The 27500-nt window shown below is 42.3% G+C and overlaps 1 protein-coding gene across 3 annotated transcripts in view; it reads left to right on the forward strand.

Moving 5' to 3' along the window:
- The window catches only part of adck1 (aarF domain containing kinase 1), a 101942-nt gene that overhangs the window by 4626 nt on the left and 69816 nt on the right, over positions 1-27500 (forward strand). For 2 of the 3 annotated variants that reach the window (XM_028999085.1, XM_028999093.1), the window contains exon 4: positions 20700-20903. In XM_028999085.1, coding sequence (XP_028854918.1) covers positions 20700-20903 — 204 coding nt within the window. Of the gene's footprint in view, positions 1-20699; positions 20904-21908; positions 22002-27500 lie in introns of those variants that run through there. The other variant, XM_028999100.1, reaches the window with a different exon arrangement.

Here is a 27500-nt window from a genome sequence, read left to right on the forward strand (position 1 = left end):
TTTTCACAATTCTGTTTAGGGCAGGAAAGTGGTTTTCTTCCTTAAACTGAAATGATAGCCTTAGGTCTGTCTGGCGTGTGGTTTTTGGGGAGCTCTCGGGTATTGTAGAGCTGTTATGGGAGATGCATGCTGCTGCTGGGGTAATGAGTGTTGTTCCGCACAGTTAGCCAGCCCCGCTCTCTCCATAGGCCGGCCCAGCTGCTCTCCGACCCTGTGATGAGGTCCACGCCAACACGTTCAGTCTTCATTGAACGGTTCGTCTGAGGAGGTGTGTCGCACTTCTGCTGTCCACAGTCACTTTGACCTTTTGCTGTGCATTTTATTATGGTTTACTCATAGTAATGAAGGCTATAATGGGTGCCCAGTTATTTAAATTATTTTGTGTGATTTCATATATTAGAGTAAAGGAGAGCTGAGGGTTTTATCTACATTGCAAATAGACTCAGACTGTGAATGCATAAATACTGCTACCATTGCTATAATAATAAAATATGTACCATACACAATACAAAGCAGGTTACACAAATTACTTTTAGAATATGAGGGAAAGAGAAGGCTGATAAAAATCCTTCTGAAGCTTATATGTTTCATGGCTACTGCATTTTTAAATAACTGCATTATTGCGCATTTGGGACATGTTAGTCTGTGGTTTATGCTCCTTTGTTACAGGCAAATTCAATAATCAATAGCCAGCATGGCAAGGTGTTCAAATGGCTATGCTTGACAGGCCTGTGAGGGAGAAAAAATATAAATTCTGCCTCGACTCCTCTTCCTCTATATGGCCTTTTTAACCCTTTCTTGATGGCCCCTTATGGGCCATCGATTGGATGTAGCCTTTGAATGAGGTGTGATAATGTCATGTTGGTCACAGTCCTTAAAGAAAAGCATGCATCAGCTGTTTTGGGCCAGATGAGGTAGACTGGAACTGTTATCTGTGCTAAAATGCACCAGTTAAAATGCATCAGTTCTAACTGATATGACACATTTATACTGTATTTATGTTTTATAACACTCATCTAAACCTCTGGAACATACATTGTAGGTTTTACTCCAGGATATTACTACTCTGTGTAATATGTGTAAGAAAACACCAAACGTTTTCACAATACCAGCGTGTTAGTGTTTAGGAGTTTTATTAATGAAGAAATCAGGATGCTCTTTCTGTATATGTAACATTACAGTATTTAATAAAATCATTTCTGCATAATTTTTAATATATACAGTATTGTATATAATTTCAGGCATCAGTAAGTGTCTATCAATATGTATGTGACTTCCGGAACATCCGGACTTCCAGAACATCTCTCTTCTTCGTTAGCATTTAAAGCCACAGACACTGAAATGGCGCGTCCTGGATCAAAGTGGCTGTAATTCTGCACCAAGGCTGAATTTCGGAAAGAGACTTCAGTATTAGGGGGACCAACATGACTGATATCAAAGCAAAAAAAAAAAAATCATAATATGGTACCTTTAAACAGACACAACACTTATTTAGTGCTACTAAAATACAGCTTGAAATGAAAGTATACAATTTTGAATCATCTCAAGATAATCTCTTTTGGGGAAAAAGGCAACTTGTATGTCATTTACCCAGTCCATCTACTGAAAATTGTTAATGCAAGCCCTTTAGAATCATGGGTCCAAGTAAAAAAAAAAAAAGCCCAAATCTCCACTTGCCAGACAGAAAATATGAGATGAGAGCCCATTGTGTGTGATAAAACTCCCCACTTATTGGGGTGTTAATAATGGCCATTGTGGCAGTCATGCCGCCTGCTGCCCGCCTGTCTTTGCCCTCCCTAATCTGCCAGTCTTCCCTTTGACTGGGGGGTGGCATCATTGTGATGGGCTCTGCTCACCTGCCTGCTTCGATTGCTGCACCGAACGGCCGCAGTTTTCCGACAAAAACTGCAGCGGTGGCGCGCTGAGTGGCGGCTGTGCTGAATAATTCATGGTCCAGGGGCAGGAGGCCGGGTGCACCCCTTTGCTCAAGCATTCATCAGAACCGACATGGATGTAATCTGTTTTTGCTCACTGTGTGTGGGTATGGGGTAAAAGACACTGGCTGCACCCGCTGCTCGTGACTGTTCGCCACCCGCCCGGCAAACTGCCACCCGTTTGCGTGGGCTTTCATCCTCACCACACCTGCAGTTCTCCTTCGCTGAAGGCTGGAGGTGCAGGATGTGACGGCTGATTTAGAAAAACATCGCAGGGAGCGCGTGGAAAGCGGTAGCCTGCAGCTCAGACCTGGCATTGTTCTGTCGATGTCGAGAAAATAAAATGAAAAAAAGCTGACATTTCTAGAAAGAAAGACCCTTTTTTGAGCATATGGTTCCATTGCCCAAAAAAACCCACTTTGTTTTGCTGCCAAGCATACACCATGCCTAGGCACTTCCCGTCTGTCTGCCTCACATCCCTGAATTGATAAGGAAGAAAATGATTTTCAGATGCATGGCTGACTGGCTTTGTGTTTTTTGTGATTGCTTGTTTCTTAAGAACTGGGGAAAAAAACACTGACTGTACTGTTTCGGGCAGAAAACAAAAGGCCTTGAGGTTTTAAATCATTGAACATTAACATGAGCCCCTAAGACAACGTTGGCTTTGCTTGACCTTATATTATGTATTAAAAAATGTCTACATGCCATTATAAATAAACATCTGCATTTCAACATTCAAAAATTATAGGGAGAACAGATTAGGCAAAAAAGAAAAAAAAGGCAGACGGAACAGATCAGGTACAGACCCTACCCCTTAATTTCCGTCATTTTCAAAATAAATGTCCCAATGCACAGGCTTTTGTTCCGGACATATCAGGGTATTTAGGCAGGGATATTATTTCGGGATACGAAAGGCAGGGATATTATTCGGGATACGAAATAATAGATACCACCCGAGTAGTCTGTGGTACTGATTCTGGAATTAATGCATAGCTATATTGAAAGCATGTTTTGATTGTTGTCATTGGTCCATGTGGTCCATTACATGGTGGTGTAACATTGCATGAGAGGTTTCATGGCTTCCTAGTATGCATGGAATTCACACCACTCCTAGACATGTGGTGCCTTTAGGGATATATGGGGTGTATTGTGAACATGACCATAAATTCACTTATGCTATAAACATTTTTATTTATTTTTTTCTATGCACTGCAAACTGTCAATTATCTCTATGGACTACACTAATTTCATGAGTTTTGGAAATAATTTCACATTTACAAAAAGCACTAGGTTGTGTGTACTAACTACTCACCAACACAGCCGCATACAACCTCACAAGTGGTGAGTAGTGTTTTGCTCTATACTAGGGCAAGGGACCATGCTTTCTGGTTGAATTGACCAAAGGCGTTTTGCTTTTTAGACGGATGGAAAACATTTGAATGTGTTCTAGGCTCTTGGCTTGACATCAGACTTCCTTGTCTAGGAAGATGCTTGCAGGACTCGTGCTCTGCGAGTCTGGGGCTTTTGAATAGAGGGGCTTTAAGAGGCTGTTAGGACTCTGTTGCGATTTTCTCGCCTGCTCCATGAGTCCTGGTTGTCTCCTGGTGCCACATTTGCACAGCAGATTAAGCTCTAAAGTAGCCCTGTTCCACTTCACTTCTTCTGGAGAGATGGCGCCTTGATGCCGGCCCTTCAGGGGGATAGTAATAGTCTGATCTGAGACGCTGGACTGAAGATGGAAAGGTCAGGAAAGACATTCCCTTCAGGACGTTACAGAAGAGCAGTTATGCAGCATAACCATATTCATTGCAGCTACCATTGCACCCATTTCCTCAGTTCTAAGGACTTTGAACTAGTGGCCGCCACCTATCATCTTGAAATTTTGGGATATTTCATATTCTTAGATTTCAAGTTGCATTAAGTTCTTTGTTGTGTTTATTAGTTTGCCCTGTTATTATTCCCTTCACAGTCATTGGCCTTATTTCTCATTTCCTGTTATATATGAATACATTTCCTGTTGTCCTTGCTTCACCTCATTTCAGTCTGTACTACTTCAGTCTAATGCACAACCTGCACAAGCCCTTTTGTTATTTAATAGTCTGGCTTGATTGCTGGCATAATTTTCTGTTCTGTACATTTAATTGTCACATTGGCATCTACTGATGTGATTACAGATGTGTCTTTACTGTCATTTCCCAGCATAAATTCCAGACAATCTTACTGGAATTAGCAGTAAGGGTGATGAGATGTATTTGATTTTCTCAATCTAACACCCACATGGTATAACCAATAACCAATAATTGGAAAGTCGACTTTTTTGAACATGATTAATGCCTAATTTTATGCAAAGGTCAGATTTTTCATCACTGTTAGATTATCAATATGATTTTAACGCTAAAAGTGAAACTTTACTGGAACCTTTTTTAATCCTCATTAGTGATTTGGGATATGGCAGGTTGTGTGTTGAAATCTTTCTAGGTGGATCTCCCTTGGTGCATTTTGGTCTTTATTGAATTTGATTAAATTTCTTGGCAGTAGTCTTTCATTTTAAATCCACATCTGTGCCTGATCTAAGGTCAGCCCATCGTTGCGTGACCCAACAGAAGCTCAGGTAAAAGACTTGCGATTAGTCTTCATGAATGTGGCCTCTCACAGTTCTATCATTCTGCTGTTGCCATTAGCGGCGGTATTATAAAATATCTTTGGCGGCATTTTTCTCCAGATTGTAATTTAAAGCAGCGAAATGCCAGGTGGGAATGGGCAGAGGAATGAGCGACCCAATGGGAGTGCAGAAGTGGATTGCACGCATGGAGGAACAAAGCTGTTCTCATCAACTCTCCTTTCTGTGGAAGGAGACAAAACCTCAGCATATGCAGGAGCTGAAATAATGAATTAAAGCAGCTTTAAAGGGGACACTGGGGACTTGTGGGAGGAAAGTTACTTTTTTTAGAGGTCTCGGGGCTTGCTTAAAATCTTCCATTTTAAGATGTGGTGTTATCAGTACAACAAATGAATACTTAATACTGATGAATTGCTGATAATATTATGCATGCAATGCACCAATTCAGTATGTTCAAATATATTGAGATCTGACCCACATTGTAATCTTGTGATTGGCATCATTCGTGACAATACAGACCGCAACTCGGCCAGTCTCTTTCCCCATTCTGTTGCGTGGAGAATCCTGTGGAGTGTCACAGTGAGTGTGTTCCTTCAAACACACACACTCCCTGTGATGTCAGTGGGGAGCTGAAAGGATCAAACACGAGTGAACTCATCACCCTGCTGTGCGTGGCTTGTCCAACACTGATCCCTGTCAATAGTCAGGGCCACTGGTGAGTGTGTTTGGGGGGGGTCGATAAAGAACCTCTCATACATGTACATTGATGGCGAGAATCTTAAATTGATTATTTCTGTCATTGTGATATATAGCAAACACATCACATGGTGCACACAACGAAATGTGTCCTCTGCATTTAACCCATCACCCCATAGTGAACAGTTGGTGGTTCGGGATTTGAACGTGATTCATCACTCCAGAATCAGAGACAGGGTTTTTATCAGGGTTTTTAAAGGTATTTACCTAATTCTGTTCCTCAGTCACATTACATGGAGTCGGTCAGTCAGTAGCAACATTCTGGTGGACTGACTTTGCTGAAATGCTAAAATGAATTAAATTAAACCGATTCATATATTTTACCTTTACTATAATCATTCATATTTACATAACTTTACGTCCCGTTAAGCCTTACAGTGACAGAATAATTTGATCCTTTTTATCATTTTATAATTATTTTCTTGCTTTCCACATTATTTAGTATTTAGTGTAATCATTCAGTTTAGCTGACAAGTGAAGAAATGTTCTAAACTTTTCATGCAGGCCATAGTCACTATCAGTTCCAGGTGCAATGCCGGGTCCGTGTTTCTTATTATTGCACGAGGAGGGGTTGGTATTTGAAAAGTGTCCAGTGATCTTAGGCTACAACTGCATGCCCTCCTGTATGTCCTCACATAATAAGAACAAAGGCGCTGAACACCTCACATCTCCATAAATAGCTGATTAGCCTTATCCTGACTTAGCCAATTCAAATAGATACAGAAGCCCAACGAAACATAACAAGCAATCCGAATGCCCTTATCAAAGAGTGATTATGCAATCCTAAACACTTTCTCACTCCAAGGGACCCTGGCAGTGGGAATTCAGTCTCCTTGGCCATTATCCTATCATCAAGGTGAGTATCAACAGATGATTGGGAAATTAAATGTGACTTAGTTAGCCATAATGAATAATGCATAACAAGGCCGGCTGTAATTGGGGGTGTGAGGAGGAGAAACAGTGCCAAATGAGACATTGTAGACGAAACTGTGTTTAGCGGTGCTTTCTTTGCCGTTGTGTAAACACACAGAGCCAATGTTATTCTGGTAGCTCCCCGCAGCTGAATGTTTCACATATGCGGTCCGGTTCCAGTGGAGTCAGTTGCACTAATAAAGGGGCAACGGATTAATCAAGGAATAATTGGATATTATGGTATTTGTCCACATTACAAATGACATAAAATATCAGTGGCCTTCTATTTATTACAGCCTGGTCTAATTGCCTCTGGAGAGCACAAAGGGCAAAATAAAGTCCAAGTTTGAGTCTCAATCATGCAGCTGGACCTTTTTTGGACTTTTAAAAACCATATCCTCCAAGGTTAAAGTGTTATTAGTAGGGGTGTTGAATGAACTTTATTATGAATGTGACATGATGCCTACGTGGACGATTCTGCTTTGATGCAAAATAAAAATTGTATAAAAATTGTCAAAAATTAGTGCCGGAAGTGACTGTGGCTGCCTGATCTGAGTACAGCGCTGCTCCAAGTAGGAAATTCGTGCTGTACAGCGCTCCTCCAAGGTCAAAGTTGAAATTTGTTGAACGTTGACCTCAGCTCGCCATGATGTATTTTTGCACCACCAACAGAATCAAAGTGGGCTAGTTTTCGGTCTGCCCCTTTGAAACACATACACAATGCGGGAATGGAGGAAAAGTACATTTTTTTTATCAGTCTCTAAGTGTCCATAAATCTACAACATGACATTATTGTCTTACCGGGAGTTTAGAAAACCATGCCTATTTGTTGCGGTGAGCCGAAAGTGGAAGAGGTATCTCCATTGAACTGGCTGCACAGCATAGCAGTTGTATGCACACCTTGTTAGCACGCTGCCCATGCTCCTGCCTCTGACTGCATGATTTTTTTTGTTGAGTAATCATATGTACTAGCTGCTCTTATGACTCCAAAATGTGCCTGTCCTCAGTGTTTGCAAGGTGATGGATGTGCTGCGCCCATTGGGGCAGACAAAGAGGCTCTTAAGCGCCTGTCTGTATGGATTTCATAGGCCTGCACCACATAGATTAAAGTAAAGGATGGGCCTGGTCTGATTAGAACCCCAGAAATATTTTCTCCCCCATGGTGCTCGGCTCCCGAGGCTGTCCTGATAAAAGTTGTCTGCCACTGAGGAGGTGGTGTGGTAGAATCTGTGCCTCTCCTCCCCTGTTTGGTAAAGGGAGATTTGGTACAGAATTGGCCAAATGCTGACCTTGCTGGACTTTGGTATTTTAGTTATCAATTACAGCTTTATTTATTGTTCATTTATAACACTAATAACATTTTTTAAAACACATGGGTCCCCATCTCTCTATTTATGGTTTTGTTACTTATCTTGATAACTTTATCTTGCGTCCTATATTGTTAAATCTTCCTCAGTTCTGATCCTGACATGTGAATGTAAGTTAGATGAATAGATGAATGGTTGCTGCACTTTAGGCTTATAATGATAGTGAAATTTCGAACTTGATACCGATGCCAAGGATTGTACTCGATACTAATTTTTATACTACAGGGAGAGGAAAAACAAATACAGGAACTAAAAAACTAAATTAATAAAGAATATTTATTCACAACACCATATACTACATAAAAAATAATGGTGCTTCAGATGCACTCCAAATTCTAGGCATCACTCCACAGTTGCACCATCTAGTGGTGCTTCCTTATATGGCATGACTACCGATAAGCCTGTATAATGGAGGTTCAACTTTCTGATTTGGTCATCTTCTGATAATCTTTTTCCTTTTCTGCTTTTTGTGATTGAAGTGGAAGCGATCCCAGGTGGGGGAAGTCAAGTTGAATTCTGGTGAAGGAAAGCCAGTTTTATCAATGACAATTTGGCCTCACCATGTTATTCTGGAACATAATACTCCCATCTAGAGAGAAATGTTTAATCGTTGCAAAGAAATCACTGTAAATGCTTCAAAGAAATTAGTTTCTTCTTTTCCTTAAATTAGTTTTTTTCCACCAAAAGGGTTTAAAGAAGCTGTATTAATTACAGTTACATATCTCTTTGTGGAGAGTCAGGCTGCTAAATTAAAGGTGCCAGCTCTTTTGGAAAGTTAAATAATGGCAATCACGTCGGGTTGGGGGCGGGAGTTGTGTTAAATCCTAATTGATTAAGTTCTCCTTGGAGTATCAAGAGTCTGTTATTTGCCATATTGGCGCCTCTGCTGCAGTTATTAATGAAGAACATTAGGTGCAGGAGACAGCTTAGATGGGAAATTTAATTGTCATTTGTGTTTCATCATTGTCCCCAGAGAGTCTATTTCACCCTTCTGGCTGAGAAAAGCCTTAAGGAGGGATTTTAATGCTAAGTAGTTAATCAGCAGTTTTTTTCTCTTCTGATGAAGAAACAAATACTCTTATTAATAATAATATCTGCATTAAATATGTCTCCTTCACGGTGAATAGCACCTTTTGGATAGCTTGTTTCACTGTTCACCCTTAATACACTAGATGGCAGCACTTACTAAAGTCGACCTGTCTTTATTTTGTTGAAGGAAGGATGTGGATTTGTGCTGCCATAAGTGCTGATGCCTTGGAGGACAAACAGTTGTACGGGACATATGTAAATATCAGAAAGGCTTTCTCGTACCCGGCGATACCCCTGGGAATCAACGGGGGAAATTGGACTGTCGCCTAGTGAAGGAATGCTGACAGCCCAAATACCAGCAACGCACATAAATATTTAATTTTTCTGTCATTTCCCCCCTACTACACTTAACACAAAACAGTAGATGGCATGGTGAAGTGCAAAAAAAAAAAAAAAGACTCTCTCTTGCACTCTACCCTTCCCGCCACCTCCCTCCTGCAGCTAAATTATGCGTTTCATAATCAATATCTAATTGTTTTCATTACCATGCTTGTGCTCATTAATAGGTTGGTGGAAGTCTAATTAATATGCTCTCGGTGGTTCTGTCTCTTGAATTCAAACATGGTTTATCCTAAGTGCATGCTGGAGTGGCTCTTTACTAATTTTGAGTAGGCAAAGCATGTAAAAAAAAGCCTTGCTATGGTAATTCTTCAGTCAACAATGACATTGCATACAGTTATGTTTAAGGTCTCAGCTGTGTTAAGAAGTCTATAGTGAAACATATGCTTGAACTATTGCATTTCAACGTGTGCTGACATTGTGTAATTTCAATGTGTAAATATGTATTTTAGGTACAGTGGGCATTTTATTAGGAACTTCAAAAGTATTCATCAATGGTCAGTTTCTGCTCAGATGTGGGCTGGCATCTGGATGATAGAATGGTATCTACCATAAAGTGTTCCACCTAAAATAGCCAGACTGCTGGTTGTAATGCACCCAAAACCCCCATAAACGGTCTCTAACTGAACATCACAGTTTCCTAGTTAGCCAGATTTATGTATGTGGTTAAGAGGTAAATTCTTAGGAGGATTTGTTGTAAGGTTGAAATGTCACTGCTGACCATGGCAGGTCGGAAATGTGATTGGCACGCAGGTCTAGTCTGGGAGCAGCCTGGTGGTAAATTTCAAGGTCTGCTGAACTCTGAGAAGACTGCTGCAAGACTCTGATAGACTGCTGCAATGCCAGACAGTCGGTTAAAGGAACGGGCGCTAACTCAGGGTATGCCACCTCCTCCAGTTCTGATCTGTTTTTGTTTAATAGTACTGTGTGATTCATTAATCACCCAGATCCATTAAATAACTCATGAGTCACGAATCTGAGGTCTCTATTGAACAGAGTCTTTTGAGTCCTAACTATACTATGTCTAAGTGTTAAACTCTACCATAAAAGTTGCATAACTTAGTCTCTTTGCACCGGCGCATCCGGCAATTTCTCTGGCCGAAAAACATAACTGAATCGGAATGTATGCAGTTTGAGTCCTGTTTCTTTTCCAAGTGTTGTTCCTGGTCTCAGCCTGTGTATCACCCAATCGGCGTTCTCCCCTCAGATTCACATTTACATTTATGCCGTTTATCACGCACCTTATCCCTTAATTACAATCAGTAGTTACAGGGACAGTGGCATCTGAAAATGGATGGCAGATGAGATCTGCTGCTGTGCAGTTGGGATAGACTCCTTCTTGGAGTCCATCTAAGCCTGTTTATGTTAAAGAAAGTGAAGTGATTGTCATTGTGATACACTGCAGCACAGCACACGGTGACACAACGAAATGTGTCCTCTGCATTTAACTCATCGCCCTTGGTGAGCAGTGGGCAGCCATGACAGGCGCCCAGGGGGCAGCGTGTGGAGACGGTGCTTTTACTCAGTGGTACCTCAGCGGATCGGGATTTTGGGCCACTTCCTTAACTGCTAGGTCACCACTGCCCCAATTAATGAACATGTATGAAATATCAGGACAGATGTAATATATCAGTAGTCACATCTGTCTCACTTGTCTGAGTTTGACCACTAGACTTGAATAGTATGGAATAATTGTCTTCAAAAAGCAGAATGAGACAAAAGAACTGGGCTTTTCAAGCTTATTGTGCCTGGGGCTGCTGCAGTAGGTGCTTGGAAAAGGTCCTAAACTCCATGGGGTGTTCCTATTTCCATAATCAGCTTTATTTTTTTTTTATTGTGGACATTGGCAATGATCATTGGAGGACTGGGAAAGTTTCTGTGACCAGAGCATGAAGGCAAGCCTGCCTGGTGACAGGTACGCTGATCTTCATAAAGTGCTGAGGTTTGAAGCTGCTCCAGCTCATCAGCACAGTCTGCACAGTCAAATGACACTATATAAAGCCAATGAAAACACCAATGAACACCCCTTTGAAGGTCCCTTATTATATATATATATATATATTTTTTTTATTGGTCCCCTAATACTGTATATGAAGTCTCTTTCTGAAATTCACCCTTTTGGTTTTTCCAGGATGCACCATTTCGGTCTCTGTAGCTTTAAATGCAAATGAGGAGGAGAGAGAGACAGGACGAGGAGGAGAGGGGCTATAGAAGTGAGCGGGCATTCTCGGAAATTACGTCATCAATACCATTCACCAACCACAATGTTTGGTACAGACAAGAAGTATTTTCAGAAAACATTAAATTAACCCTCTGGTTTTTCAGAGTCGCTCATGACTAAACTAAAAAATTTTTTTTTTTACATCCAATCACCAAGCAACTGCAATGCTTTGCATTTTTTAAAGCCATGACAGTAAGTGGGGCTACTTTTTTAGGGGAGGGAAGGGAAATTCTCTGGGCTGACAAAGCATGAAAAACGGGAGGTAACCTTTCGCCTTATGACGACATAAGGAGACAAATTCCAGATCCGACCCTCTGAGCTGCCACTCTCTGAATAACAAAGCACAATGACCAAAGCACTTTTTACACCTATTGCCATTTCTAGCCACTGCAGGACCATAGACAGGCTAGGGGAACTTGTATTAATGTTAAATAATCTCATAAGGTGAAATTTCCATAATAGGGGACCTTTAAGAAAATACTTTACTTGGCAGGTATTGATTGACGGTTTGCAGTGTTAGCATGGCAAGTTAACACAATGGTAGTAAGGGGGATTCGAACCCAGGTCTTCTGGTCCATAGGCGAGTGTGTTACCCACTAGGCTACTACCACCCTAGTAGCCTATTGTATTCAATTGTATTGAAAATGCATTTCAATACAATATATGGATAGCAAGTGGTATTTGGGCTCTTTTGTGAAGTTTAGGCTCTTTTGAAATGTCACTAAATGGCACATAGAGTAGCTCTGCTTTGGCTCCATTACTTTGAGATTCATTGCCTTTTAAATATGCAATCAGGGACCCCAAAATTTCCAAATTAATAGCACTTAACATAATGATGACAGATTCAGAGTTGGAGACCGCTTGAAAAGCTTTAGGGACCTCGCGATTGTTTTGTCAAGTAAGACAAATTGGTGGCCCAGGGCATTCCCTCTGTCTTGTTAGCCCCTTCTGGGCCTGGGAGCGCCACTCTGGATGTTTATCTGAGTTGATCATGACTCACAGTAATAATAATGCCCCGCCGACATTTACAGCCATCCTTATGAAATTAAGGGGATTGCCTTGATGCAAAGCGAGCGTTTCGGACAGGGTGGGGGGGGGGGTACTTCCGCCACCAGGCCGTCAGACCGGGGAATTAAAGTGGACGTGATTGCCTCGTGACACACTTTTTATCCCCCCGCAATAAATTTGAAGGCGGCCTGGAGCCACCGAACGCAGCCCGGGGGGACGCGGGGCGCTCAGCATCGTCCTCGGGCGTCTTGCGATGGTAGCCGCAGTCGCAGATTACTGGAATTACTGATGCATGACAATAAAATGCAGAGCATGAAATTAGCTGCGGCCGCGAGCTAAATTGCCACTGTTCTTCTTTTTTAATTCACCCCCCCCCCCCCCCCCACCTCCCTCTCTCCCTTTTGGTTTCTCGCACATTTGACATTCAGCGCTCTATTCATTGCTGCCTCCCCTTTCTCAGAACTACGCTCAGAACTGTGCTTTTTCGTTTCATTAATGGCTTAGAGTGTCGGTCGAGGAGATGCTCTTTGCAGTCTTCTCATTTCGAACAAATTGGGCCTGCGTAGCCTGGTACCAGAGTACATATTTACCTGGAATTACGGGCTTTTTATGAAGTGGGGCTTAAGTGAAAGAGTGGTCTTGTAGCCCTTGCTCAGCCGGCTAGTTCAAGCTAACGTGTCCGATTTCTAAGAACAGCTTAAAGCCACAATCAACATTGCACAATAAGGCTTTTGTGGGGGGGGGAGTCACGCTGTTTTGAAAATCAAAATGGAGCTAAAACCTGTTTTGTATAGTTTCTTTCCTAATAGACATATTCATCTCTCTGATATTCCAGAAACCGCTACAAATGCAACGAAAGTTCATAGAATTTACCAGTTCCTTAAGTGGAAGTGCTCTTTAAGCCATTTACAGGCAGGGAAACAAGTATTTGATACACTGCTGTTTTTTGAAGTTTACACTTATAAAAAAGGAAGCGATCTGTAAGTTTCAACGTAGGTAAACTAGAGCTGTAACTTGGCCCGAACCTGACAGAATCCGACCGATTACAAAAAATAATAAAAAAAGTCTTTCCTTGCTTGTGCCATGAGCACTACACTAAGAGGGAAAGGAAATGAGCAGACATGTGTAAATGTAAATAGTTGAATGTTGCCTGTTGATGATGTGTGTTACATGGGGTGGGGATTAGGCACCAGTTTGGTTGCGGGTAAGAATTCAATGTACAGATTGAGCTGTTTTCTTTTGTAACCTTTTGAGAATATTGTTATTGCAGATGCTCATGCTCTAATTCCAATAAACAAAGTAAAAAAAAGAATGTGAGTGCATCCATTAATGTGCTCTATGCATTCATAATATGCAGCTATTGATTAATAAAGGCAATAATGGTAGCCACTTGATTTTTTTACAATTGCTGTCTAAGTGTAACTTTTCTTATAAAAGTCACTTTTCTTATGAAAGTGATAAAGTGAAGTGATTCGAACCGGCAACCGTCTGATTATGGGGCCGCTTCCTTAACCGCTAGGCCACCACTGCCCCTTGATATTGGAGTATTAATGCAATTGAATCATGCAGCCTTACAGTAGAATCACCGCACTCATACAGACATTGCATCTGAGGAGACCATATGACACTAGACCCATTTTATAGCAGTATCTCCATTACTGCTCATCATCATAATCATCATCATCACTTCTCCGGCTCCTCCGACTTCCACATGTAAGGCATGGGGGGGGAAAGGTTGAGTTACTCGAGCAGTAATTCATCCCCATAGCCAATGGCTTAATTATAGGCCTGATCAAGGACCGTACCTTCACAAAGCAAACAAAGGCTTTTAAGGTTGACCATCTCACTAACACATACATGGATCTCCCTATTTTAGGGCTTTCTTAAGTTGCCATTTGTAGTTGACATTGGCATGACTTTACTTTGTCCTTATATAAACCCCCACATGGGTTACATAGTCTTTACCTTGTCGCCAGGAGTGGCTCCCGAGTGTTGTGTCGTAAACCCCCCTGCTACACTTTAAATCACTTATTTAAACAGCCATATGGTAACGTTTGCTCTGGTGGCTCCCAGCATGCAAGCTGAGCCCCTGCAGCCTTGCCTGTCACCCAATCAGAGGATTCAACAAGGTGGTATGTTAGTCTTAGACTGGAACCTGCTGGCATGTTTACACCGATGTAGATGTCTTTGTATTTACATTTACAGTATTTGGCTTACGTGAGACTTTAAATGTCCATTATTGAAAACCCTTGTTTGGTTCATGAGGACCCGATCTGTAGACACATTCACATAACAAGTCAGAACGTTTTTTTTCTCATCTAATGTAGAATATAGAAAATGCACTTGAAGATCTTTAATGACTGGCTGTTCGGACATCTAGTGAAAGTTCTTTCCACCACCTAGGAGGCAAGGCAGAAAAGTCTGGATGGATGCTTTCCTAGTACCTTGTACCTTGAGATATGGTGGTACCAGTCGAGCAGTGCTAGAGGATCAGAGAGATCGAGGCTCAGAGCAAGGAGTGATGAGAGATCTGAGGTACATTACATCCTCCTAATGGGGGCAGTGGTGGCCTAGCGGTTAAGGAAGAGGCCCCGTAATCAGAAGTTTGCTGGTTCGAATCCCAATCCACCAAGATGTTACTGAGGTGCCACTGAGCAAAATACTGTCCCCACACACTGCTCGCCTGTCATGGCTGCCCACTGCTCACTCAGGGTGATGGTTAAATGCAGAGGACACATTTCACTGTGTGCACCGTGTGCTGTGCTGCAGGGTATCACAATGACAATCACTTCACATTAACTTCTACAGAAGAAATTGACATGAACGAGAGAGACTGTCAATGTGAGATGAGAATGAAAGGGAATTGTCCATAGTTACCCCAAGGTTGCATGTATGTATGTTTATGTATATTTATATGTGTGTGTATATATAAATGTTAGTTATTAAGTCGTAAAGTTTAAACACAAGTACAAACACATTCTTTTATTGAAATACTGTGACTTTTTCATGGTTCACTTTACAAAAAAGACATAAAATGCATTCCTCTGTTTGCGTGCAAATGGCATTTTATGGGAATTATTGCTTATTTGGGCACTTTGACACAGCAGCATTGCTTTTGTTGTGCCCGTTTAGATGGAGTCACTACAACAGGGCTGAGTGCATTTCGGTTCTACTTGGGTAACTCATTACTTTATGTTAATTTCTTGTCACCACTAGGATGTAACCAAACAGCCCCTGCAGCCCTCCATCTGGGTGCAGAATTTCATACTGAGAATGGAGGTAGCAGCAGCGACAGTGGGGGAAAAAAAACACTTATAAGTGTACTGATGTGCACGTATCGACTTTCTGAGAAATTTCTGCGATTGGACAGGCATTAAATTGTATACTCCCCAGGGTTGTTTTGTGAAGTTTCAATGCAAATCTATAATTGTGAGATGATTTTTCTAAAGTGGTAATACCCCTCACTCCCTCTGCTAAGGTGGCTGTGGCAGAAAAACTGAAAGACATTCAAGGTATAATTTTACATATTGAGAGATGGAATATTGGAGTGGGCTGTCCTGGTAGTTTACTCTTGACTTTTACTTTTCCTCAAATTTAAAAAGACCAAAAAAAAAGAGCATTCATTCAGCTCTTTTTGTGTTTCTTCTTCTCCTTGGTACCAGTGTTGGTACTGAATTTCCAGCAGATGTTATTCCCTGTTCATTTTTTGGCCAGTGTTACAGAATCTTTGGATCAGGAGACCACACGAAGGATCCTGAACCCATTCGCTGTCAGTGGAAAAGTGAATGGAAAAAAGAAGCACCCGTGTACCTCAATGTCAAGGTGATAATCTCATTGCAATGATCTGTAGTCAGTGCAGGTCATCTCAGACCCTTCATTTGACCGTTTTCCACATTCTGTGGAACTCCATATTTGTGAGTGTTTTACTCTTGTTATTTTATAGTTTCCTTTGTCATGGTCATGAAAGACAATAAGTTGTTCCACCCGGGGTTATGCACCTGAAATGTCCGAAGAATGTTCAACTTGGATCTACTCAAAATGTTCCCCTGAGAGGAACCAGGAGCCCCTGGACACAGGCACGCATGTTCTGAAAACCCTGTAAAACACACCGACTGCAGGCTCAGGCTGCAAAGTTATTACCTGGCCCTCAGATGAAAATTCAGCTCTAATTTGAGTCTGACGGAGCATGAAGAATGAATACAGCCATTTTCATTTTTTATAAATCTAGACTTCTAGACGAGTGACGAGTAGAATCTATTTAATACATATATTTTCCATGCAAAGGCAGACAGAATACTTTGAAGTATCCCAGCCTAGATTTACACACCAGAGGCAGAAGCGGACGCTATAAATGAATATTCAACGGTAAGATTTCCCACCTTCCCGCGGTGCGATGCCACGGTTTCCTAATCAATAAAGCATTAATATGAACGCACTCCTGTTTATGCAGACAGCATTAAACCTCATTGATCAGCACTCTTTAAGTTCAGAGCCATTGTGTTGACCCACGTAAGCGGAAAGTCGATCAGACCATCAGTTAAAAATGAGCGGGTCCATGTGCTGTTGCCACTCGTTAGAAAGCTGTGGCCCGCTTGCCCTCGAGACATAAATAAGTAATTTTTTTTTCGCCCCACACGTCTTTGTCAGCCTCTCACAGGGCGCGCTAAATATCCGACACGTCGGGCTTATTGCTGTGCGCTCGGTGTAATAATTAGAACAACAGTGTACTTTCTTCTAAAGTTGTTGCTATTGATTGGGATACCTGCGGGTACAGAAATGTGATGACATTCCTCAGGAATCAGCGTTGGAAGGTATTTTGTGACATTACGGCGTATTTGTGAGTTGTATGGAGTGCTGATACGAGTCTCCTGTGCTTTGTGTGCCACTTAGCAGTGCAATGCTCATTTATTTATGCATGTGTCTTTGTTGCATAATCAGGAATTACAAAATTACGGAATAAAGTACAATGTGATTAGAAACGATGTGGATCTGCGCTGCACTTGAGGTAGTGCAGCAGCACTGTTCCAGCTATGTTCCTGATTTGGTCGCTACAAAGCAGACGATTGGCTTTTTAATTTTTTTTTCCTTCAGTTGAATTGTTCAGGTAACGGGTCACATTAACGGTGGGAAAAGGTTTGAAATTGTCGATTGTTGTCAAAAAATGTTGTACAAACCTGGCATTTTTTTAAGGTGTACACTTTTTAGATCTTTATTGTATACTCAACCATCCACTCGTTGATTTATTTAATTTATTATTCTTTAAAAAATATTATATTGTCTATACACCAGTGTTATTTCTGTGTGTCCAAATTGGGCCCTGTATTATGCTGCTGAAGGGGATTGCATTAGAGTAACTCGTGGTGCTTTCCTGTTAGACTTCTGGCAATAATACACTTAGATGATGGCCCTACAAAGCATTTTTCAAAGCCCATCTAATGGCTTGTGCCTGCTGCTGCTGGAATATGTCATTAATGTCTGTGGCAATTATGAAGCTTGTCAGAGGCCGGGCTTTGTGCTGCCGTGCGGGAGGATGAAAGGCAGCGGGGCCGGGGTGGGGAGACGGGGCATTCGGGGGCCATTGGGACGGGAGCGGCCTCTAATTGAGCTGAAGCTTATTGCCTGTCCTCGGCAGCAGAGGAAGTCTGACTATGCGGACCACGTCAGTCCGGCTGCCTGGGAGACAAAGAGCTGTCAGCAGCAGCAGACACTCGTGCTTTTTTTTCATTTTTTATTCCTTGTACCCTCCTTTTTTTGTAGTTTATTTAACTCTGACCAAGGTCAGTCCAGGTCAGCGCTGGTCAGGACATCTGTTCTGCGTATTTGCCTGTTGGCCTGATTCTAGGCTACAGGCAAGTGTGTGAAATCTCAGTGCAGATCCTGGGTAAATTTCTCATCAACCTGCCCCACCTCCCACTCGGGGATGTTTTGCTCGCTCACTTCCCGGCCCGTCGTCAGCTTTCTTCACAGATAAGGGAGTTTATCTGGCTGTTTATGCACTGCGCCTGTGACCTGACGTTACACTCAACAGGGAACAGTTTTGTATGGTCAGTATGGTCAGTCGAGGGGTAAATCGACATGGTAGTACATATACACTAATATGTTATTGATACCACTGGTAAGTTTTTTTTTTCTTTTGCTCAAAGTATTTTTTTTGCATATAGTTTCAAAATGCAGTATTATTGGCTCTTTAAACTTTGCTCTATGAAAAGCAACATTTCTTTGCAGATATTGTACAGATATCCATATAATAATACAATCTTGGCCGTTCGGCATTGGAACTGGCAACCTTCCCTTATGGGTCTGGTTTGTTACGCTCTAGACCACCACCACAATACAGTGAAATTCCCGAAATACCGTTGCTGGTTAGGGTAGGGAGGTGCAAGTATAAAATTATACTTTATCAAGACTGTGCGAAACAGGACTCGACAAACTAGATCTGTACAAGCTGTAAAAAACAGAAGGGATTTAAGGAAGATACTGAAGATGAAGTGGTATAAAGCACCAGAATAATAGCATCAATTATCAAGTGCAGATAGTGAGTAAGTTGTCCGTTTGAGCAGAAAAGCAACACCCTGTCCTACTTCTCCATGATCAGCCATTCTGGCTGTCCCCAAAATTGACCAGTGTAGTTTTACACCTGATACAACCCTCCCTCTCCAAGAAATACTCTGTCATGTGCGTCCCCAGTGCCTTACTTTATTCAATGTATTGGTAAGACAGTAATTATGATAATAATGAATCATAATTATCTTTATCATGGACTAGGTTTAACACATTAAATATCATAATATTGCATTGCAAGATCCACTTGGAATTCCATCTGCTGATGCATAGGAATGAAATGGTACAGCCACATAAAAAAAATAAAATAAAAAAAAACACTGCCAGATGCACACAGAAAATTGCCAAAGAATTCCTTTAAGCAACGACAGCTTCTGATCCACCTGCCCACGCCCGCTTTTGCTCCGCCCACACAGCACCTAACGTTAACTACTTTACATGCATGATCCAGTCGTGCCAGGGCTTTTCTGTGTTCTATATTTATCCAACCTCCCCGGCGCAAATCTCTGCTCTTCCTCACGAAATGGTTGCCATTTTGCAGGCAGCTTTCTTTTGCGGCTCTTTGATCATTAAGCGGGTGGCGGGTGGGATGCACTCTGGGGCAGACAGGCAGGGTGGAATGCACAAAGGAGAGGATGTTTAGGAAATGCTAATAGGCTTTTTCTCTCCAAACTGCGTGGATTGGACATTTCCAGCCTTAAGAGAGTGGGCCGTCGCACTGGCAGGGCAGCCAATGGTGCGGCAGCGTTCTCCCCCCCCCAAAAAGGCGACATGGCAGCCGGGGGCTGCGTTTGGTGCCCCTGCTGGTGAGGAGAGGCACGTGGAGCCACGTTGAGAAGAGGGAGTCAGTCCTCCTGCCAGTCGCATGCGGCTGGAAGATGACAGGTGGCACCGATTTCTCTCCCCGGGCTCAACCAGCGGAGAGGGGGAAAAAGAACATCCTCCTCTTCCCACTCTTCCTCAAAACAGCATTCGACAATCCTGCGCTTTCTTTCCCTTTTCTCAGAGATTATTATCATCACTACTCGCTCCCTGCTCTGTCATTACCTCTCCTTTTGTTCGTCCTCACCCCCGAACCGTGTTTGAGGAAGGACGGGTGGGAAGGAATAAACAGGGAAAAGAAAAAAAGGGAAGGCTACGGAATTATCCCGTCGGTGTCACATTCTATTGTCTCTCGCCGGCAGGGTAACACCGGCCGACGGCATGCAGTGGGCTGTCCTCGGCTTCTTCCTCCACTGCAGGCCTACTAATCACCTTACTTCCCCCACCCCGCCCCTTTCTTGATAACCAAAGAGAGATTTCACAAAATGCAAAACAGTCAATTCGCAAAATTGCAAGAAATAATGAACTCTTCACTTAAGCTGGCATACATTAATGTTTTGTGTGTGCATGTGTGTTGTAATTAGAATCATTTGAAATTCGTGGGCTCTTCTCCCACGCGCCCTTCCCTCAAAAGGGCCCATCCTCCACACAAAAGGGCCGTCTTTTATTAGGGTTGTTGAGGTTAAAAGGGACTCATTTCACGCTAGTTTATTTCGCCGCCTCCCAAAGGGATGCCCCTTGGTGCACATTATCAGGTCCACCAGCTGGCACAGGGGAGTGCGCATCACAAAGAACCCTGTCTGAAACCGACATCCCGGATAATGATCAATTGGAACAGATGAGCATCTTTTGATACACTTACCCCTCCTTTTAAAATAAGGCTTTCAGAAGGCGAGACCTTGTGATGGCTGCAAGTCTGGTGCCATAAATCCACACTACCACTAATTCTCGCCAGAGGGCGCTGTGGCGAAGGTGTGTAAAAACAGGCCTCCACGTTCTGAGGAATAAACCTTGGCTGAATGGTGACTTGTGACTGCATGTTGTGTAAACGTGTCCCGTTGGCTTTACAGATACACCGGCGCTCTGCGGAGAGGCTGCGGGACCTGTGCTGTGCCAACAGGGGCACGTTCATCAAGGTGGGCCAGCACCTGGGTGCCCTGGACTACCTTCTGCCAGAGGAGTACACCAGCACCCTGAAGGTCCTCCATAGCCGGGCTCCTGAGAGCAGCATGGAGGACATCCAGCAGGTCATCCGGGAAGACCTGGGAAAAGAGGTCAGAGGTTATGACTGTTCTTTTTTTTTTGTTTTTTGTGACTAATTTATCACAGTTGCATACAAAACATATCAGACTATGATTATTATGATGTGTTTTTTGTCATCTGCATTAAAAGTTATTTTTTGGGATGACATTCGTTCTCAGTTGAGCTGACAAGTAAAGTTGATGGTACCGAAATACATCTCAACTTGATTTACATTATTTGCTTCATTATTACAAAATTACATTATGTTTCACAAACTCCGCATTTTCAATGTTCATCCTTTCCAATATATATTCCCATAATTTGAGCATATATTCTTTAATATTAATATTATTAGTACTGAAAATTGGGATAAATTCACTGACTTGAGACTGACATTAATGCAACACTAAAAATAGCCAAGGATATGAAAAGGTGCTCAAATTCTGCATGCATGATGCATCTGTATAGCAGTTAAAAACCTATAATACAGAATGGGATTAGGGTTAAATTGGTAGAAGCTATTTGCAGTAATGGGAGAGAAGTTGTAAGTGTCTCCTGTTACTTTATGTCATGGCATCACCATGATGGGAAGGTTAGGTGACGAGATGTGAGGAAAGGCCCCAGAGGTTCCTCTGCCCATCAGCACTTTTTGTCCTTTTTGTCCGGGTAGTGGTTTGTAAAACGCCTCCCCGATCTGAGGCCTGTTTTGACAGGCTTTTAAAGCGACTGGCGCTCATTGCGCAGCGGCGGACGAGGTAATTGTTCTGTTTGTCGCCTTACACTTTCAGGCCCCCTGTCAGTTCAGCTTGTTGGCGAGATGTGCCTCGTGTCCCATTTTCTAACAGCCTTTTCTGTCATCTGCGCTGGGTCGGCCCGCGGAGGTTATCCCCGCTTACGTCAAAGTCTCTACACACGTCAGGCTTTCAGTACTTGGAGAAAATGCACCTTTCAAGGGGTCTCAAATGTGAAACCATTACTATTAAAATGCCTGAGCCACCGTAGGACGGTCTTTGTCAGCCATAACTGTCAAGGTCATAACATCGTCTCTGTCGTTTATGACTCGAGCGACGGTGGGATGGCACGTTCAGACGACTGCATCCCGACGTCAGCAGACCAAGCAGGTCAGCACAGTAAGTACAGGCCCCTCCCCTCAACGACCTTGCGAGGCAAAATGTCTTTCTGCACGCAGCTTAGGAGTTGCATTATTGTAATTATCATTCCTAATGGGTCCCAAGCCTTGGTGTGTCCCCGCCCCTTCACAACATTCCTAGCCGCGAGCGCGGGATACGTGCACAGAGGCAGAGCATTACGTAATCCCAGCCTGGTTGCAACTGGTTTTTGAGGGTTTTTTCTCTGCGCAGGAGGGGAAAAAAGCTGCGTTCTCAGCCCTGATTCTCGGTGCGGTGGGAGTTGGAGATGGACCCGTCATGCCTCGTTGGTCTTGGTGCAGCGCGAGAATAATCCGTCTGTCTGTGTGTCACAATAAGAGTCCTCCAACCACCCCGCCCCCGCCCGACCACACACACCACTTCCTCTGGTGTCTTTGTCTTACCTTCACCGTTCGGTCGTCCATTTTTGGACAGCGGTCAGATCAGATGATTAAACGGCATCGCCCGAGCATGACAACCATGATTTTATGCCTTTTCTCTCCCCAGCACACGAGCAGTCGGTCTGCACTCATCATTGTTAGACAGTTTTTTTTTTGGCAGGGTCTGAAGGGCTTTTCATTCTCTTGTAATTTACTGCATCCCCTCCCTGTTCATATTTATGTATGAGGCCAGGCACGGTCACGCAGAAAGCAAAGCTGTTAGCGGCAGGTAGAGATCCATTTCGATAAGGAATTATGGATGTCACCGAGGTGCGGCAGGAAGAGGCAATTTTGACCTACAGCGAGCCCCTGCGTTAACCCACTTCCTGTCCTGCAGATCTTTATTTTGCGGACATTCCAGATCCTGTCCAGTTGCCTGTGGTTGAACCATAGCAAGCTTTTTTTTAAATCTGTCCTATTAAAAAAAGTTTTATTAAATATATGTTAATTGGGGAACAAAGGATGATGGTCTGATGATGTTTTAAAGCAAAACTGTTAAATGACCGGATGAGATTACTTCACTAGTTCCTTCTCTTGGTTGAGTAGTTCATGGTGACCTGTTCATGTTCATGGAGAGAATAGATCTGGAATTTCTCAAGGGAAGTTCACCGGCTGAATGGATTAGGTTTCGGTGGTCCAACTGATTGTTGTTTACAGTGTTTTACCCTTTACATTATTATATCTTTTAAAGCACGTCTAAGTACAGTACGTGGATTATATGAGTTTGGACAAAAATAAGACCTAAACTAAACCTCCAATTAATGCAGAGTCCAGGTTATATTGATTGACTTTGATTGCTTTTCTCATCTGCATTAAAAGTCATATAGCAGCTTTTACGGAAAACCATTTGTCGTGATGACATTCGGTCTCGGTTGAGCTGACAGGTAAAGTTGAATGTATCTAATTATACCTCAACTCATGTGACGTTGCTTTGTCACCATTGCTTCATTATTACAAAGTCAGGATATGTTGCACAAACTCCTCGTTTTCATTGGCCTTCTCAGCCTGCTCCTGCAGATATTAGTGCTTTTCACCATATCACTGCCGAAGCAATTTTCTCCTTTCTGTAAGAAATAGCTGTGCATTTGGGGGGGTCTTTATAGATTTCACTCTGCACATGGATCGGTCAGCATTTCTAAAGAGATTAGCGCTGCCTGAGCGGCAGAGCGCACTGTACACACGTTTGTTCCTCTCATGTTCAAACGCAGCTCTTCCCCAAACATCCTGCGCCTTCAAAAGTCGGGTTACTCGGAAACTTTCTGCAGAACACACATAGAATTTCTTCCAAGTGGCCACAATGCTTTTGAGGGATGGTTCAGTTTATTCCATTTTCATGGTTTACTTTACTATATTTTGCAGACGCTTTTATCCAAAGTGACTTACAGGAGGAAGACACCAGCAATTCTCATTCAATCTCTATAGATTTTGAGTTTACAAAAACTAAGAGCCCTAATAAGGCCTAACTTGTTAGAAAAAGAACATGCTCGGAAATTGGTAAGTGCTAGACGAAGAAATTTTTTTTTGTACAGTGCATGTGCGTGTGTAGGTGTTAGATTTGTCTGAAATACTTTTTGAATAAGTGGGGTTTCAACTGCTTCTTAAAGGTGGTAGTACTCTCATGCTCTTTTCCCTTTTTATCCATGTCAGATTTAAATATTTGTTTCTATAAAACCTCTAGAAAACCCCACATCTGAGGTATTTTACAAGTCGTGTGCACTCTTGTTCAGCACATTTAATCGCCAAATCTAATCGCAATCTGTCGTGCATTTCTTCAAGGTTAACAACTAACTCTTTGGCCAGAGGCACAGTATCCCAGAATCCCACGAGACTTGTTCTTTCATCGTGCACAGGCAGTTGCTCCAATTGACTGAACCGGGACTACACTGTATTTAGGGAGAAAGGCATGTTTGTTGTTCAGCTATAAAAAAATTTATCTATAGAAATTTGGGGATAAACAACTGATATTATAGGCTACAGCTGTAATAGGCATTCAGTTACAGACATGAAGATATACTGAGCGGATCCAGTTGTGTTTATTTCTTCTGATCTTTATCTGTTAACAGTCACGAAACACCTGCTGATGCAATATAAACAGCCTTTTAGAAAAGGGTTAGAAAAAATGTGTAAAACACATTTATATGTTTCAAATTTAACATGGATAATAAGTTGATTGGAATTTCTAGGACGTTTCCAGCTAAAATCACAGACTTCCTGAGCACATTTACATTTACATTTAAGGCATTTGGCCGATGGCCTTATCCAGAGCGACTTACAACATACTTCCATGGTAGATCATGGTAGATGAATAGATCAGTTCTGGTTCACTAGGACCCCCAACTATGAATACAATCTTTTTATTCACTCTGTTGTATATTCTATATATAAGTAAGACAATAAGAAGGTTACAGGTTATTCTAAATATTCTTTAAAGAGGAAGGTCTTGAGCTGCCGTTTGAAAATACTCAGTGACTGAGCTGTTCTGACCTCGAGGGGAAGTTCATTCCACCACCGAGGGGCCAAGACAGAGAAGAGTCTAGATGAATATCTTCCTTTTACCTTCAGAGATGGAGGGACCAGGCGAGCAGAACTGGAGGCTCGGAGTATACGAGGTGTAGTGCGAGGTGTAATAAAGGTTGTGAGGTAGGATGGTGCTACTACATATTTGGCTTTGTAGGCCAGCATCAGTGTTTTGAATCTGATGCGTGCAGCTACTGGGAGCCAGTGGAGGGAGCGTAGCAGAGGGGCGGTGTGGGAGTATTTGGGAAGGTTGAAGATCAGTCGTGCTGCTGCATTTTGTATGAGTTGTAGAGGTCGGATGGTATTATTTGTATTCCCTCAGCCAGCCATAGTTATGGCACAGAAAAGAAAGAATGAGGGAGAAATGTGTTACCCTTTATAAGTCAGGAAAGTGTTATGGCAATAAAAATACCTGCAACTGCAATTGTGATAAACATGTCTGGAAGAGGACCCATATTTATTTTACCCACAAGAATATTGAGAAGGATAAAAATAGAGAAAAGGTTAGTATTCATAACCATCATCAGATGGCAGTAAACACTCAAGGTGGGTTTAGTGCAAATAGAAGGCAAGCACATGTGGCAGTTCTGTGAAGATGTGGGGCAGTTAGGGTATATAGGATCATAAAGTCCATAAAATATCATGATATTCCGGCCTTCACCATGAAACTAAAACCAGGTCATAGTTAGATCTTCCAGCAGGATAATGATCCAAAATGTCCGAATCAACCCTGTAATGACCTCAAAACCATGGCTCTGCCACGTACATCTTAAATTGAAGTGAAGTGATTGTCACATGTGATACACAGCAGCACAGCACAGAGTGCACACAGTGAAATTTGTCCTCTGCATTTAACCCATCACCCTGAGTGAGCAGTGGGCAGCCATGCAGTGTGTGGGGACGGTGATTTGCTCAGTGGCACCTCAGTGGCCCCTTGGCGGATCAGGATTCGAACCAGCAACCTTCTGATTACGGGGCCGCTTCCTTAACCGCTAGGCCAGCACTGTCCCATGATATATAAACAGCCTTTTAAAATGACATATATATAAACAGCCTTTTAAAATGAGTAAATAGGGTTAGAAAAAAAAATGTGTAAAACACATTTATATGTTTCAAATTTAACATGGATAATAAGTTGATTGGAATTTCTAGGACGTTTCCAGCTAAAATCACTGTCCCTTGATTTGATCTGAAGAGAAGAGTACACAGGTCTCAGGTGCCTTGCTCTGAGTTCTCCAACCTTAAAAAAAGGTTACAAGAGAAAACGCCATGATGCAACATTGGGCAAAGTATTAAACGCAATATATTTATTTATCGAATAGGGATTAATTTAGGTTTAAATAAAGTTATTTAAATTAAAATTCATAATTTGTGATAATTTTTTTGTTATTGTAAAATGAATGTAGTCTTTTTTTGAAAACCTTTTTACTCATTTTTACAAGGTGTGCAAATAAGGTGTGCACTGTACCCCATTGCTCAAACCAAAATGCCAAAATACTGCTGAGCTCTATTGAAAATGGATCCATCTCCATTGGGAATGTATCGTTAGGCTTACAATGACCCAAAAACACAACTGTGTTCCTACTGACTTGGAACACATAGTACTTCAGGTTGAAGGCCTGAGTCCAAGGGTCTTCAAACCCTCAATTAACAAAGGGAGACTCAATTAACCTTTAATGAGTGTGGGCGCGTGTGGATTCATCATCTGTCTTGTCTGGGCAGGACAACAGCCAGGACAACCTTAGAAGGTTGTGCATGCCTTGATCCTCTGGCATAAAATAGGTCTGTAGGTCTGGCATCTTATTTTAGCTTGGCAGATTTTTTTCTTTCTTTTTCACCAATAACTTGACATTACCTGCTGTTTCTCAACGAGGACTAAATGAAGCACATGGAAAAGTGTTTGTTTAAAAGTGAAAAGTGCTCTAACTACAGGGGAAAAATGTTCTTTTTGTGTTTTCTGTTCATTTCTTTTTAAATTCCCCACCCACTGAGATTGCAGTGTTTGCCTTATATCCATTATTGTGGCCATTTTTAGAAGAATTGTTCATGGGCACGAAGTCTTATACACCATGAGTCAGATTTTTTAGCTGGACTAACACACATCTTTTTCTTTTACCCTCCTTCCTTTTTTCTTTAGTAGAACTTGTGTGGTTCGTGTCCCTGCAGTGTCCATGGAAAACTCATTGGTTTGTCTGCACTCGTATTTGTTTTGGTAATTTAGTCATTTTGCAGTGCATTAGATTAATTGTGGTAAGCGACTGGGCACTGAGTAGACGAATGGCCTAAGATCTTTCAGCATTATGGCTAATTTTAATAAAGCTTTCAGCAGCCGAGCGATGGACTCTTGAGCCCGACCAATGGCATGGAGGCAACTTTTGCAGAAATTATGGCTAGAGAGATGGGTGGACCCTAAACCGTCTTTTTCTGGCCTGCTTTTGTAAAATTGTAAGAATGGACATCACGGGAGCCTGCTTTTGCCTTGCATAACAGATGTCTGCAGGGGGAGGTGTGACATTCCTGTGTC

This window comes from Denticeps clupeoides, chromosome 1 (genome assembly GCF_900700375.1).
Source record: "Denticeps clupeoides chromosome 1, fDenClu1.1, whole genome shotgun sequence".
In the NCBI taxonomy this organism is placed as follows: Eukaryota; Metazoa; Chordata; class Actinopteri; order Clupeiformes; family Denticipitidae; genus Denticeps; species Denticeps clupeoides.